Consider the following 15,333-nt stretch of genomic DNA (forward strand, 5'->3'; position numbering starts at 1 on the left):
TAGTGCTAACCACTATACCACTGTGCCATTTCTGCTGCCATGTTGGCTGGCAGTCCCAGTTGGTGCTAATTTGTAAAACAGTGATCATTTTACATAGTATAAGTATGGTTTTACCCCTGCACAAAAACAAAGGTAACAATGTATTTATATGCTGTTACGTCATAATTGTGAGAGATGTTACAATCATGATATAAGATAACATCATAATTATGAGTTAGTAAGTCGTAACTATGAGAGAGAGAATTTCTTCTATTTTATGGCGCCATTTGCGACGTTTAAGCTCCTGGTTTGACAGTTGTGGCCACGAGACGGCGACAAACACCGGCATAACTCACAAGCGAAGAAAAACAAAGATGATTCACGTGACCAAACTGTCATGGCGGCGGCCGCTGCAGTCCGGGTGAGCGTCGGGCTGACTTTAGGCTTGGCTAAAGTTGCACCGCAGTGTCGAGTTTGTCCGTTCAACCGGTTGAACAGGGACCACGGAGCCACGATATCAAAATCGAGTCGCCGTTTCTCGGCGCCGAGCCGGCACTTACAGACTTCAATAAGTGAGTGAAATGAGCTGCTTTGGAGAAAGCTTCAGTTATTAAGAAGCACGAGCGAGATGCACGTGCGTGTGTTATCACATGGGGGGTATGTTAAAGAAGATCAAAACCTCTATAAGCTTACTGTAGACTTAAAAAAAAAAAAAAAAAAAAAACATTTCCTGACAGTGGTGAAACGTGGTTTTAGCAGGGCTGTGTAATATATCCATATGGGATGTATGGCTGTAGACATGTTACTAAACTGTACTGCCATCCTTTCATCTTTCTATCCAAGCTTAAATTTATTCATTTAATCAATGTTTATTTATTTCTACTGGTTTTCCTTGTGTGGTTTGGAATAGCAACAGGCAGAGAAGGTCATTCCAGTCTGTTTCCACCTCCTCCTGAGGGATCCCCAGGCATTCCTAAGCCAGCATTAAGATATGACCTTTCTAAACCCTGAGTTTATCCCCAGGTCTCTCTCCTGTTGGCCAAACCTCCTCAGCTTACAGGTCTACTTTTATCAATCTCCTTTCCCTACAGCTAAGGGTAACCCTTGACATCTCTAAAGAGCAGTTTATTTTTCTCCACTTGACCTTGTGTCCATATCCTGTTTGTCACTTGACTACATGTGAGGACACTGACATAAGGGGTAAACACAAGGCTTTGTCTAGAAACTGAGCTCCAGCTTCACTGCCACAGACTGTTTTAGAGACTATAATGCTGCTGAAACACTTGTAAATAGCTTTTAAATACCCGCATGGTCAAGGTCACTTTTCTCACCTAATGAAAGCATCATGTTATTTTCTGGTAGAGAATCGTTGCTTAAGGTTATTTATTTATTTATTTTTTTGAGCAGGAAAATCAATTGTGCTTGACCAGCTCTTAAGTTTTTAAGTAAATTAATACACTTCAACATGTTTTGTAAACTATTTCATGCAGTAACATCTGTACCCAAAGATTCATTTACATGACTTAGGATAGTATTATATAAGCTCTTGCACAAAATATTTAGAATGTACAAAGAAATGTCATATTATATTGATTATGTATTAATATTAATGATCTTGTAGCCAATACATATTATGTACAGTGGAAAAATGTATTGTCCTGGCCTATTTTACGTCGTGGTTTATTATTTCAGATCGGCACCAGAGCGAGGAGGGCGGATCGCCGATAGAAGATCCGGACGAGAATGTGTGCGTCTCCTCATCTTTTCCTTTAATTAATTTCAATGTATTTTATGAATGAATTCCTGGGATAATTGTTTAATGCATGTGTTAATCTTAACTTAATTTTAGTGTAAAAATATTCCATTGGCCCCAGACCGTAGCAATGTCAATACACTATTTCAATATATGTAGCGATGTATTATTTTGTCCATATTATATCAATTATTAATTCTTACAATTACAATAGGTGCAATTTCTAGATGTTATTTATAATTACAATGTTACTAAACTAAAAGCTTTCTGTCGCAGTGTTAATGTGGTGTTTATTGACCGAGCTGGACGGAGCACACCGGTGAAGGCAAAAGTTGGAGACAATGTTCTCTATCTAGCACGCAGACATGGCATCGAACTCGAAGGTGAATTTTCTAACATTTAGAACATTTCCATTGCTTTGGATTTCATTCTGACATGGAACATTATAAAATCAATATCAAAGCTACTGTAGAGTTAATACAAACAATAGGTTTTGCTTTAGTTCTTTTTTTTTTTTTTAAGGGGCATTTAAGTCAAACCGGGACTTTTGATTGTGCAGATTACCAGAACCCATTTAAGAGAGTAAAAACTACCTTTAATTCTGTATTATTCCCCCGCGACATAAATGCACTTATTTTAATGTTTCACTAGTGTCTGGATACCATCAAGGTAGAAAGTTTTGTCAGTACGCCAGAGACATGGTCAGACTGCATGCTTCATGTCTAAAACCCTGGTCTTTTAGGAACTACTGGGAAATGGTTTGGAGCAGGGTCAAGACTGTAAGCGGGACTGATTTTGAATAATGTACCCGCTGATTTCGTATATTGTGCAAAAGTTGATGAGATGAAGCATAATTTTAGTTGTAGAGGCTTCCAGCGAAAAGCATCATTTAAAAGCTCATTGTGCTGACATCTAGTGGACAAACTTTGTGTAGCAAATAGACCCTCACCTCACTGCAAGCAGGACTGATACAAACTATAATTTCTAAATCTCTTTCCACCCCCCTCCAAAAAAGTACAAAAAATCTCAAATTACTGTATGTGTTAGCAAATTTCCAAATGAATTATCTCAATAAGAAAATCTTTAAAGAAATTATCTTATAACTTCAAAACATTCGCCAATAAGAGAAAGTCCTTCTTTCTCTCTCTTTGCCTTTTTGATCTGCTCAACACAAGCTTCAGAAAATTATTAGTGTTTGTGAATGATTGTGAGTACAGTACCCAGAGACGGGTACGTCTCTTTCGTATCACGAATTTCACTCATGAAGTTCCAGTTCAAGTTGACTTGAATGCCCATTGTTTATGTTCATACACAATTATTCCCTCATGAGAGATGTATGCGCTATGGATTGTGTATTCAATAAATCAAGCTGTGTTTTAAGATTGTGTGTTAGGTTTTTCAGCCAAGGTCAAAGTTGCTGCCTTAAATAGCTTTTTGAGTTTGTGGATAATTATGAAATAATCCTTCTTTTTCAGGGGCCTGTGAGGCATCACTGGCTTGCTCCACATGCCATGTTTATGTAAATCATGAGTACTTCGACAAGCTACCTGAGCCTGAAGAAAGGTAATGTTCAGTACATTGTCATAATAGAACCTGCTTTAATTTATTTTATTTTGTTAAAATACATTTCTTATATAAAAATCACTTGTGCTTTTATTCGTCACCCTCCTTTTACCCGCATTTGTTTTATCAAGTATATCTACATAACGGCACTTTGTGGGTCTTACAAATGTCAACTGGAGTCAGTGTGTTGATATAATGAGCCAGTCCTTATCAAAGATATAGTCAGATACAGTAAGCTTTCATCAACTATTGGCATTGGGTTTAATAGACTTCTCTTTTTCTTGTAAGTTAAGGAAATCATGGTGTAGACCATTTTTCCTGTGCATGTGCTACACATCTCATGCCTTTGTAACTTATTTTATCCTTTAAAGGGAGGATGACATGCTGGATTTGGCCCCTATGCTGCAGGAAAACTCTCGTCTTGGTTGCCAGATCATTTTAACTCCTGAACTAGATGGGATTGAGCTGACATTACCTAAGGTTACACGGAACTTCTATGTTGATGGTCACATCCCCAAACCTCAGTGAGAAAAGTAGACTGCAGTAAAGGCCAAGCAAACATGGGAGACGTCTTTTCTCAAGACCACAGTGTGTCTCATGTTTAAAAGACTGAAGAGCAGTTTGGTGAACCTACCATCAGCCTGATTTTTCTCTTTTCAAGTGTGTCCAAAGAATCTACACACACAGAATGGGTGTTTCAGAAACGCACAACATCTGGATCAAAAAAAGCACTTGGTCCTTTTAGGTTCAGGGACATAGAAATGCCTTTTGAAACTGTTAAGCTGGATGGTCGAACGGCTTGAACGGGAAGTTTTAGGATCAACTCAGAGTTAGTGTTCTAAAATTTCCAAAGATAATGAAGTTGACCTTTTGTGTTGCGCACATGAGTCAGACGCACAATTTTTATATTTACTTATACATCCTGTGTAAAAGTGAAATAGAAACGTTATTCTGGCATTCAATTATTTTTTTAGCAGGTTTTATTTTTAATGCTAATTGTTGAATTTGTTTACATGTGTCTGTTAAGGATCAAGGACGAAAAAGTTTGAAATTACAGTGCTGTTTGGTTACACTGCTTTCCAAAAATGACAGTTAACAGGTGTTTAATCTGTCTATGTATGTTAGTCTAGTCAAGACATTTCTGGAAAGCCAGCTGCCATACAACTGATTTAATTCTCTCAGATTGTCAGGAGTATACGCACACTAATGGAATTTATGCCTTGGGTAGTATTATAAGAGCCATCATTTTACCCATTTACAGGTTTTAAGCTAATAATATACAAATTTTTGCTTTAAGACGTATAATCTCACACACATTTCTAACATAGAACCCCACTCTGACCATAAGTGAACCCACCAAACCGTTGAAGAAAGCAGCTGATTTGTGTCTTTCCATAATGCTGTCTGTCAAATAAATAAATCGAACACATTCAGAGTTTAAAATGCTGTGTTATTTATCGACATACATTTATCGACAAGATGCAGGTTAAAGAACTTACACCCTGGTCATTGTGTAATATAAATATAATGCATCTTGATAAATTTTATTATTGTAAAAGTGAATATTTTTGTCATAATTTAAGAAATGAAACTCAATCTAGATTCATCGCATGTAAAGTGAAATTACAAGTGTTCTGTTTTCGCTTACAATAGCTCATGAAAATCAAAAATCCAGTATCTTAAATTTTTGTCCATACAATATAAATACAGTGTATCTCTCAGCCTAGTTCAGTACATGCATGGAGAAGACTGCTGATTTAAAAGTTGTATAATAGATGATCATCGACTACATCCACAAGGAGGACAACCCACAGAAAGTCATTGCTGAAAGGGCTGACTGTTTTTAGAGTGCTGTATTTTACAGTAAAATGTGCAAGGGCAACAAAGAATGACCGCAGCCTTAAGAAGATGGTAAAGCAAAGCCAAATCAAGAACTTTGGGAGAGATTCACAGGGATGAATAAAGTGCATAATCAGATAATAGGCTACAACTGTTGCTTATTAAGGCACTTTTGGATGAGAGACAACATCAGAAATGTCTTATCTTGGCTAAGGAGAAAAAAAAAATTCAATCCAGTGTAAAGTTTCCACACTTGTTGAAGTTGTAAGAGTTTTTTTTATATTAACAGTAAATTTGTTAATTCTACTCTCCTTCTTGTTTATCTGATAATTACATTTTATGTCTTCCATGCCACTACCTTCCTGTCCAGTTGTCACAATTTGGCTCTTCTCACAGAAGCTACAGTTACAATATTTCATGTCAATCGCACCTGAAAGCAAGTGGGTATATTAGGCAGCAAGTGAACCTTTTGTCCCACAAGTTGATGTGTTGGAAACAAAAAGAGTTGCCAAGTGAGTTTTAGAAGTTTGACAAGGGCCAGATTCGATGGCTGGATGATTGGGTCAAAGCTCCAAACCTGTAGCTCTTGGGGATGTCCCCTGTCTGCAGTGGTCAGGACCTGCCAAAAGTGGTCCAAGGAAGGAAACCCAGTGAACCAGAAAAGGGGTTATGGGCAGCTAAGGCTCACTGATGTACACTGGGTGCGAAGGCTGGTCGATTTACTCCGATCCAATATAAGAGCTCTAACTGCTGAAATGGTTAATGTTGGTCTCTTATATAAAGAAGTCAGAACACACAGTGCATTGTTGTTTTAACACGTACTCATTACTAAGCGGGTGGTCATAATGTTATGGCTCACCCGTGTATAAAGCAGTGTATTAGATGCTCAAAGATGGCGGCCATAAGCTGACATAAGCTTTACTGCTGTCTGTTAAATAAAGGGGGTAAAAAGAACTGTTTAACTATACCTTGTTTACCTATGAAAGCTACTATTAATAAAATGACAATGAATTACTGAATATGTAATAATCACTTATAGTTAAGTTAGCCAGCGAACTTTTTCTTTAATTGGCTTTAATGAGCTAAGGCTCAAACTAGCAACACCTGGACACCTGATTGTCACGTGATGCGTCAGTCTCACGTGACGTGACCGTAAACCTGAAAAATATAAATCTATTGGAAAACGCTGCATGGATATAAAAAACATCAACGTTTTATTAGGTAAGATATAGTCTAAAGTGTCTTATATTGTTGGATAGCAATGTAGAGATATGTAACACCAGTTTGTTATTATTATTTTGAAGAGTAACTTAATGATGGGGGCTTAATTGTGATTGATTGGGTTTGCGGACAGGATGAATGTAGTGAGGCATCACCAGGCGTCATGATGTCAGATTTCTTTATCTAGTTGTATTTTCTTTTGGAAACTTTTGAGAAACTTTTCTGGGCGAGTGGAATTTAACGCTGATACCTTTGGATGAGGCTACATTTTGAGAGAGAGAGAGAGAGCGCGCGCGCGCGCGCACCAGTTCAAAGAATCGCCTCAGAAAGGTTACAATGTAACAGCAGTATCGAGAATGTTCTGTTTATGGATTAAATGCAGGAAGGTGATTAAACGATTATATTTGTATTTAGCAGGCGTACACACATTTAGTTGAAGACGTTTAAGGATGTTAAGTCCGTACAACATTTTCCCCGAGTGGTATATCATTCTCTGTTTCTCTGTGTAAAAGCTTTGTTTGTTTGTACAATTAATTCATAAGTGTACAAACCTTTACTAATATGCAATCAACAGGTGTTCAATACAAAGTTAGGTTTCATGTGTTTACATTCAGTAACAAAAATGGTTTAAAAAAAAAAAAGTCACTGATATTTGCGTAATGTATAAAAGCCGGCTTTTGGCCAACACACTGTTTAAGTGGTAAATGTTTGTTTTTCCTGTTCTAGGTACCCCATTTATCAGCTTTCTGTAATGTAAATAAGTATGTTTACTTCAAAGTTATTACACAGCTTAAGGTTTAATAATTTGTAGCATTTTTGTTGTAATGGTTAGCACTGTTGCCTTGCACCTCCAGTGTCTGGGTTGGATTCTCACCTTTGGTTTGTGTTCTCCCTGTGCTTGTGGGTTTCCCCAGGCTACTACTACAATTTCCTCCCACAGTACACAGATTAGGCTAATTATTGTTTCAAAATAGACAGTGTATTTGTCCTGCATTTTATTGACCTCACCTCATGCCCCAAGTCTCCAGGGATAAACTCTAGACCCCCCCAGGACCTACAGAGGTGAAGGCATTGATGTTTAATATAGAAAATTTAAATGAACTTGAAATGACAAAGTTTAGGCAGTATGATTTTTATTTTTTATTTTTATAAGATGAGCTGTCAATACTTCTTCAGTCTTCCTTCCCATTGGTAGAGTTAAGTGAATGACATGAAACTCATGGTACATTTTAGAAATATGGTAGAAGTTAAAATACTGCTCAAAGCCTTTACCCAACTTTGTGATATGAATCCTACATTCCACTAAAGAGCATAACTTTGATTTCCATAGCTATTAATAACCTTTATTATGTTTGACCCAGAACAGCCAAGGAAGCATGAGTTCAGAGATTAACACTCCAGCTGACCTCAGAAGCTGCTCCAAAGCCTCAGGAACTGCTAGCAAAAACATGGAACCTGAAGACCTTTGCATGACTCAATCTTCTATCTTGTACCTTCTTCAGGAAGCCACCAAGCTTGTAACGCCACCAAAGCCGCACAGTCTGGATGTGGAAAAACGTTATGACGCCAAAGAAAAGATCGTTTCGCACAACTCGCCTAGCTTGAACCAAATAGTTCAGGAGGTTCAAACTGTTAAAACACAGCCTAGCTTTACAGGGGCCTTTTCTATGTTCAGCAGTAGTCCATGGGAGGTGATGAGTCTCATAAACCTCCAGTGCGAGAGGCTGCTGCATTCTGGTGCAATAAATGGACAGGAAGATGCACAAACTCCCAAAGCTAAAGATACTAAATCTGAAGACAGCAATGTCACCCAAGAATGGTCTTTGTGTCCTTCAGCTTCCACTTCTATTATGTTGCCAATAGCTGATACAATGGACTATGCCATGGAGTCAAAAGTTTTCTGCTCCATTCCTCATGTTATTGATTCAGTTGATCACATTCAGAGCACCAGTGGTGATGGTGAAAGTCCGACAATAAAAGCTGGAGAGGACTTGGCAGAGCTTATTTCCAAGACCACAGAGGACGGTCTGCATTCCTCCACGGTAAAGAATGATGATGGGACTGGTCACTACTTCCTGGTTGACACATCAGTGCTACCACTTGATTTGACAAAAAAAGTAGAAACGTGTGAACACACCGTACAGTCTGGTGAGGGTGTGAATGGAATGGATAGTGTACCGTCCATATCTGAGACTTCACATAGCCATGAAATAAGCTCTGTTGACTTTTCATCGTCTCTGGTTGCTGAAAAATATGAAGACTCCTGCTTTTCTTTTAATGAAGGTAAAAGTGCACTGGTGTCTGAAATGCCACCGCCAACAACAGATTTGAACAATAACCTTGAAGATGAGACGATGCAGGGGGCTGAAGAGAGTCATAAAGTCATCTCTGCCCAGACCAGAAGGAGGACACCTAGGAAGCAGGCTCACCCTGAGCGCAGCCCTGACCTACAGGACCCAGGACTTCAGGGAGTAACGTTCAGAATGCACGCGGAGCTTGATCAAAGCTCAGACCAATGCCGCCTTGTCATCACCTCCAACTATAGGCAAGCACTTCGTTAATCTATTAAATTAAAGCTAGCTCACAGATTTCTTGATTGCTTCATTTTAAATCCACTGAGGTGGAGTGTGGACAAAAAGGAAAAGATGCTTGTCAAAATGTGTGTGGACTTGACTTAAATGCTGCATTAGATATTGTAATTTTATAAATTACAGACTTAATGGAGCTCAGTTTAAGCTTTTATATTCCTGTAGCTGTACTTTTTCTCTGCATTTACAAATTAGTGTTTATGCTGCCTAGTCATGCAATTATAATGGATGACACTTTAATATAGGACAAATTTGACCTTTTCATTTAAAATGTGTATAATATACTCATATGCATGTTTGCATTGTGTCCCTGTTTGAGAACTCCTTCTTCTGTCTGTCCTGTAGCAAGATATGCAGGCGTGGCAGAAGTAATAGAAACTGCAGGTCCAGATCAGTGCAGAATTCCCAGCGAACCAGCAGCTCGGAAGAGGAGAGTGACTCAGCCAGTCTGTGCAGTAAGTACTGCTGTTAGAGGGCTGTATGTTTTTTTTTTTTTTTTTTTCTTTTCTTTTCTTTTCTTTTCTTTTCTTTTCTTTTCTTTTTTTTTTTATTTCTATCAATGTGTGGGGTATAAACTGCATCTGTTTGCAAGTGTCTATATAAGGAAGGCATTGAAGTTAATGTACATTGCGTGGTTACAATGGGCGTTCAAGTCAAACCGAGGAATTTTGATTGCGCAGAATAACTGAACACAGCTCACTCTTCTATACCGCTTTAACCTGTATTCAGTGTCACAGGAACCTGGAGCCTATCCCAGGAGGCTTGGGGCACGAGGTGTGGTACACCCTGGACAGGGTGCCAATTCATTGCGGGGCACACACACTCACATGCTACAGGGAATTTGGGAATGCCAATTAGCCTAATCTACATATCTTTAAGGAGAAAACCGGCGTACCCGAAGGAAACCCACCAAGCATGTTTTGAGAACATGCAAACTCCATGCACACAGAGATGCGAATCGTGCCTGGCCTGGAATCGAACTCGGACGCTGGAGGTGCAAGGTGACAGTGTTAACCACTACACCACTGTGCCGCCCCGAACACAGATGTGGGAGTAAAAGCTACCTCTCTATATAATCCCCTGCTACTGTAATGTACTTTCTGTATCCCAGTGTTTCTCTAGTGCTTGGATACCATCACAATAGACATGATCGGTCTGATACGCTAGCCCCTTTCAGAAACTCCTTTAATGGCACAAACATGCAAAAAAGCCTTGAAGTGCTGTTCCTGAATAATTGTGTGTACAGTTCCCACAGATGTGTTTCTTCCACAAGTTGCTGACAAGTTATCCGTCAATTTAATTTTTATTTTATTTCCTCGTTTACTTTAATGAACAGGCATTTCACTCTGAACTTTTAGGGGAGCGACTGTGCTCGGCTCCCAGCCACCCCTGTCAGTTTCACCTTAGAAATGTCTTCAAAAGTCCCCATTTGACTTGAATCCCCCTCTAAGAAATGTTGCATATTAGTAGCCTATTCCAACAGCAGATGGAGCTCTGATTCAACAGTAGAACTTGTAGCTTGGACAAGACTTGAAGCTTGGACATGACAAGTCTGAGTGGAAAATAAAGGGTACTATCTTTTATAGAAATAAAAGGGAGGCTTGTCTGTACATTGGTCAGAACCCGCTCTTTTAAAGTTTTCGTTTTACGTTTCATACATTTGAATGACTTAAAACCAGTCTTAGAGTTTTGTCAATCCAATTTTGGGACATTATCATATTAAACTGGCTATGTAGAATTTAATGACTTCTGCAGTTCTTAGCTACAGTATCTGCCTAATGTTTATCCTGCACCATAGATTAAATCTAAATATTGAGTAAAACTGATATTGGCAATTATGTGCCGTATTTAATAATCTACTTTAAAATAAGCTTATTGTAAACAAACACCTGCACCAATAGATATTAATTTTTTTTAAAAAAGCTAAACTGAATATTTTTGCTGGGTTTAGGTCATATCTTCACCACTGAAATAACAGTGCTGAAATGGTTCAAGTTAATTTTAATATGCTGAAGTTGTTTTTAAAACAAGATTTTTTCATCTGTGATTTGCTCTGTGATTACTAAACAGGAAGTGAATTTCGCTAATGTTAAAAGCAGTACAACGAAAGAATATAAGCAATAGGACTTGACACTGTTGCATTGATAGATTTTTGTGTCCTTCAGGGAAGAGTTTATTGATGACTGTGGTAAATAATGCAACAATTTTTATTTATTTTTTTTATTTAACCCAGAAAAGCTTAGATTTCTTATTTATGATGTGAATATTTGACACATTAATGGAATGATTAAGTAGATGCAAATGTTTATTCTGTTCCTGTGAATTTTTTTTGTTTTTTAAGAGAAGATCTGTGCGTCCTGCTGCACTAGAAAGACTCCTTTATGGCGAGATGCTGAAGATGGCACGCCACTCTGCAATGCCTGTGGAATCAGGTGGGATTGCTATCACTCTGTACTTGTGAACATGGGGTGGTATGTGTGTGTCTGTATTGTTATAAATGTTTTTGGTTCACAGGTAGGCTGTCTGGTATTATGTATTGTTTGAAGTCAATCACTGTGACTCAACAGCCATCTGTGGCCAGGGCATCAATAGAGCTAAATTGACCATAATCTCAGAACTTCGGTCAATCAGGGTGACGCATCATGGCCATCTGAGGAAGGAAGAGTGTGGTTAAAGATTCTTTGTGTGTTAAACTACCATGTGGTGATGGGCAATTTGAGGGGGAAAAATGTGGTGAAATTCCACATCTCGGAGAAAGCGTGTGCTAACCCGAAGTCTAAGAGGAGTTGTCAGAATGAGTCAATGTGTAAGAAGGGGATTAGGTTGGAAAGTATTGGAGTTATAATTTAAAGGTTTTGACAAGCTGCTTATATCCAGAATGAATTCAGCCATAATAAGCATATGTGAATCCAACAACCATTTTCCAAACTGCCTTTGGATTATTATTTAATTTTTTTTTTATTCAAGTGGAACTATTTATACTTTAGCCCGATAAAGGAAAAACAAGAATAATCCTTGCTTTTTATGTTATGATTGGAAACCTTGGTTTGAATTTGACAGGTATAAGAAGTACCGTGTGCGCTGTCTACAGTGCTGGAACATTCCTCGGAAAGAGGCCAGCTCCAACTCCAAGTGTCTGAAGTGTGGAGATCTCCTCCAACTCGCCTCACAAAGTAAACGTGCTGGTGGTTGGTAGCATTTCTCAGCTGTAAACGGCCCCATATCAGCTTTACAATTATAAAAAAACTTAATGTTCTGGTAATGTCTGTGTGTGTTTGTAAAATATGTCTGCAATAGTTATCTTAATGTTGTAAATACTTGCGTATATTTGTCACTTTTTATGTTACTCAAAAAAAAAAAAAATCTCAATTGTGTGTGAGCAATGGACCATTCACAGTTGGTTTGGTCTCCTAACAAACGGTTTACTAGGCATTTCCAGAATTTACAATTATTTATATCTACATGCAAACTTTCTAAGAAAGTGATTCCTGTAGAAGTGGTTATATTTTGCACTTGGTTGTTTGTGTAGTGGTGTCTCCTATTTAGGACTTGCATGCATGCGTGTTCCTGTTGTCTTTACAAATTCTTTTGTTTTTTCTTTTGCTTCTGTGATAAAAATTTTACATAGGAAGTTCTTCTGTAAACTTTGTTGGATTTGTTTGGAAATTAAATTTTGGTGTTTGACACTTGAGGATTTTGTATTTTATTTTTTGCAGTCGGTACATGAGGTGTACCACACATTTTCATATTCTTCAGTATTGTGAGTCTTGAGCCACACCTCATTTCTTTGTGTTGCACTCTTTCGTACATTTGCATTTATATTGTTCAGGGCCATCGGGGGTCTGGGGCCTGTCCCTGGAGGAGCATGGACAGAACATGCAAAATCCACACAAACCTCAAAAGTCATGCACCAAAGATACTATTTAATTTTACTTTTTTTATATATATATATATATATATATATATATATGAAAACAACCACTGTACCTCATTTCCCCCTTTCATAGGTTCTAACCACTCATTATACTCATCACCGACCTAGTCATCTGCAGCTGTTTCTCACTGGTTCATGACTTAATTTAGATTTTATTTATTTTTTTTTTAATGCTAACAAAAAAACATTCCTCTAAAACTGGTCAGGGGGGCTGGACTGAAAAATGGGGGGGCAAAAAGTCATTTGAAAAGCCTCAAGAACTCTTCAAGGTGACATTAAATATACAAAACATTATGGATCTTCTGAAGCAAAATATGAAGAAATCAGGGGGTGAGTTAAGACTGCTCCATACTATCATGTAGAAATGTATAATTCGATTGGTATTTACTAGTCAATATTTTACCCATCAATGAATCTTGGCACAATTTTATTCAGAATTTAGCTTCATCATATTTCATACCTAGTGGTACATTAATTTATTTACAGTAATTCCTCACCTTTAGTAAAAAAAAGGCTAAAAAGAATGGGAAGAAAATAATTTATATAATTTAAACATTCGAACTGAGTAGCATGCATGCTGAATATACGCATGACGATGTAAATGATATGATATGGCATAGATGTTGTATATGCCAACTCCAATTCCTATAATATTAGGTATATGGTGACAAAAATAAGGTCTTAAGGTAATATTTACTTTCTTAGGACACAAAAGGTCTGTTAACTATTTAAAACAAATGCACACATCTCAATCCAGCATGACATAATTTCCATCATTTTACTTCGCTCTGAAGCTGACTTTACTTGTTTATTAGAAACATACAGCTGAATATGGACCAGATGAAGCGCACTGGAAGTGTAAAGCTTTAATGTGCATTAAAAGCGGCGGAATACTTGCTGGATCATCTTATTTTCTTGTTCCTAGCTGTGAAGGGTTTTCTTTATCTGTCAGCAAGGGCCACATCACTGTGAAGCTGCAAATCGTTTCCTTATGTCTCATGACTTGCAATACATTTGAAGCAAATGTCATTACATGGGCTAAGACTGAAGCCAGTCATTATGGAAATGTTTAGCTTATGCTTTGAAATATACACCGATCAGCCATAACATTATGACCACCCACCAAATATCAAGTAGGTCCCCCCTTTTAGCGCTGAAACTGTGATGTGATGTGTGTTCTGACATCTTTCTACAGGATTAACCTCTCCAGCAATTTGAGCTACAGTATGTCTTGTATTAGATCGGAATACATGAGCCAGCCTTCATTCCCCACATACATCAGTAAGCCTTGGCAGCCCATCACCCTGTCGCCGGTTCACCAGTTTTCCTTCCTTGGATCACTTTTGGTAGGTCATGACCACTTCAGATCGGGGACATCCCACAAGAGCTGCTGTTTTGGAGTTGCTCTGACCCTGTCGTCTAGCCATCACAATTTGGCTCTCATCACAGTAGCTTCAGTTACAATATCTCATTACAATGGTGTCTGGAGGTGGGTGGGGTGTATTAGGCCGCAAGTGAGCATTTTGTCTTTGAAGTTGATGTGTTAGAAGCAGGAAAAATAGGCATAAGGACATGATCGACTCTGACAAGGGCCAAAATACTCATCTGTCTGTACAGTTCCCTTCAGCAAGTTGGTGACAAGTTATACAGTGTTTTTAAAGGATCAGGCATTCCACTCGCTGAATGTTCATGGGAGCGAATGTTCAGGCCCCGAGCCACCCCAGCCTGGATCGTTATTCACGATCATATGGCCTTCTGTAAAATGTTTGCAACACTGAAATGCTCAAATGTTTTATTGTGGCTAAGAGTTTTATCACTACACTGAAGTGTGTCGGTTTTACGCATATATTCTAATCAATCTATGTGAATCTGTTTAATGAAGACTTTTTAGCAGTATTTACATTTGAATGTATTTTTGATTGAGTTAACCTTGACAAAGGTGCTCAGCCATCAGCTGCTTAACCAACATTACAAATAGTACCCTATGTAGTCAAAAGTTTGTGAACACCATTAGCCAACGCATAATATTAAAGCATCACAATCCAGATTCAGTACCCTCTTACTATTAAAATTATTTCCTCTATTTTTAGAAGGCTTTCCAAAAGATTTGTATTTGTATGGAATGTATTTGTGGGGATTTGCCCATTCAGTCACAATGCATCAGATTAGAGGTGACATTCTTCCTTCTTTCTCAGCAGTGTGTACACATCATCAACACTAGGTGGAAGTGTCTTGCTATTTGTTGATGTAAGATCAACTTTCTGCGGAAGTGTAGAAAATCTCATGTCTCATGAAAATACATTAGTCAACAATTTGTTTAGTTAAAGCTTTCCCCCTGGCTCAGTGCATCACATGTTAGTGCATACTTCTTGCATACTAACCCCCCCCCCCTAAACTAGGGGTCATGATGCAATGTAGGGTCAAAAAGTGATAACCAACCATATGCAAAGCAAATC

At 38.2% G+C, this 15,333-nt stretch overlaps 2 protein-coding genes across 2 annotated transcripts; both read left to right on the forward strand.

Moving 5' to 3' along the window:
• Positions 1 to 296: 296 nt before the first annotated feature.
• Positions 297 to 4,738, forward strand: fdx2 (ferredoxin 2). The gene is made up of 5 exons (XM_053498918.1): positions 297 to 551; positions 1,672 to 1,726; positions 2,009 to 2,115; positions 3,208 to 3,295; positions 3,667 to 4,738. The coding sequence occupies exons 1-5, from the start codon at positions 377 to 379 to the stop codon at positions 3,821 to 3,823; spliced, it is 582 nt and encodes a 193-aa protein (XP_053354893.1). The 5' UTR covers positions 297 to 376; the 3' UTR covers positions 3,824 to 4,738.
• A 1,557-nt stretch (positions 4,739 to 6,295) lies between these two features.
• zglp1 (zinc finger GATA like protein 1) lies at positions 6,296 to 12,634 on the forward strand. Its single transcript, XM_053499329.1, has 5 exons — positions 6,296 to 6,355; positions 7,717 to 8,900; positions 9,289 to 9,398; positions 11,285 to 11,375; positions 12,004 to 12,634. The coding sequence occupies exons 2-5, from the start codon at positions 7,732 to 7,734 to the stop codon at positions 12,137 to 12,139; spliced, it is 1,506 nt and encodes a 501-aa protein (XP_053355304.1). The 5' UTR covers positions 6,296 to 6,355; positions 7,717 to 7,731; the 3' UTR covers positions 12,140 to 12,634.
• Positions 12,635 to 15,333: the final 2,699 nt, after the last annotated feature.

This window comes from Clarias gariepinus, chromosome 6 (assembly GCF_024256425.1).
Source record: "Clarias gariepinus isolate MV-2021 ecotype Netherlands chromosome 6, CGAR_prim_01v2, whole genome shotgun sequence".
Classification (NCBI taxonomy): domain Eukaryota; kingdom Metazoa; phylum Chordata; class Actinopteri; order Siluriformes; family Clariidae; genus Clarias; species Clarias gariepinus.

Excerpts from the sequence above, each read along its gene's own strand:
- zglp1 (XM_053499329.1), top strand. The coding sequence starts at position 7,732 with ATGAGTTCAGAGATTAACACTCCAGCTGACCTCAGAAGCTGCTCCAAA. Across the intron at positions 8,901-9,288 it reads GTCATCACCTCCAACTATAG|CAAGATATGCAGGCGTGGCA; the intron begins GCAAGCACTTCG and ends TCTGTCCTGTAG. Across the intron at positions 11,376-12,003 it reads TGCAATGCCTGTGGAATCAG|GTATAAGAAGTACCGTGTGC; the intron begins GTGGGATTGCTA and ends TGAATTTGACAG.
- fdx2 (XM_053498918.1), top strand. The coding sequence starts at position 377 with ATGGCGGCGGCCGCTGCAGTCCGGGTGAGCGTCGGGCTGACTTTAGGC. Across the intron at positions 1,727-2,008 it reads GAAGATCCGGACGAGAATGT|TGTTAATGTGGTGTTTATTG; the intron begins GTGCGTCTCCTC and ends TTTCTGTCGCAG. Across the intron at positions 2,116-3,207 it reads ACATGGCATCGAACTCGAAG|GGGCCTGTGAGGCATCACTG; the intron begins GTGAATTTTCTA and ends CTTCTTTTTCAG.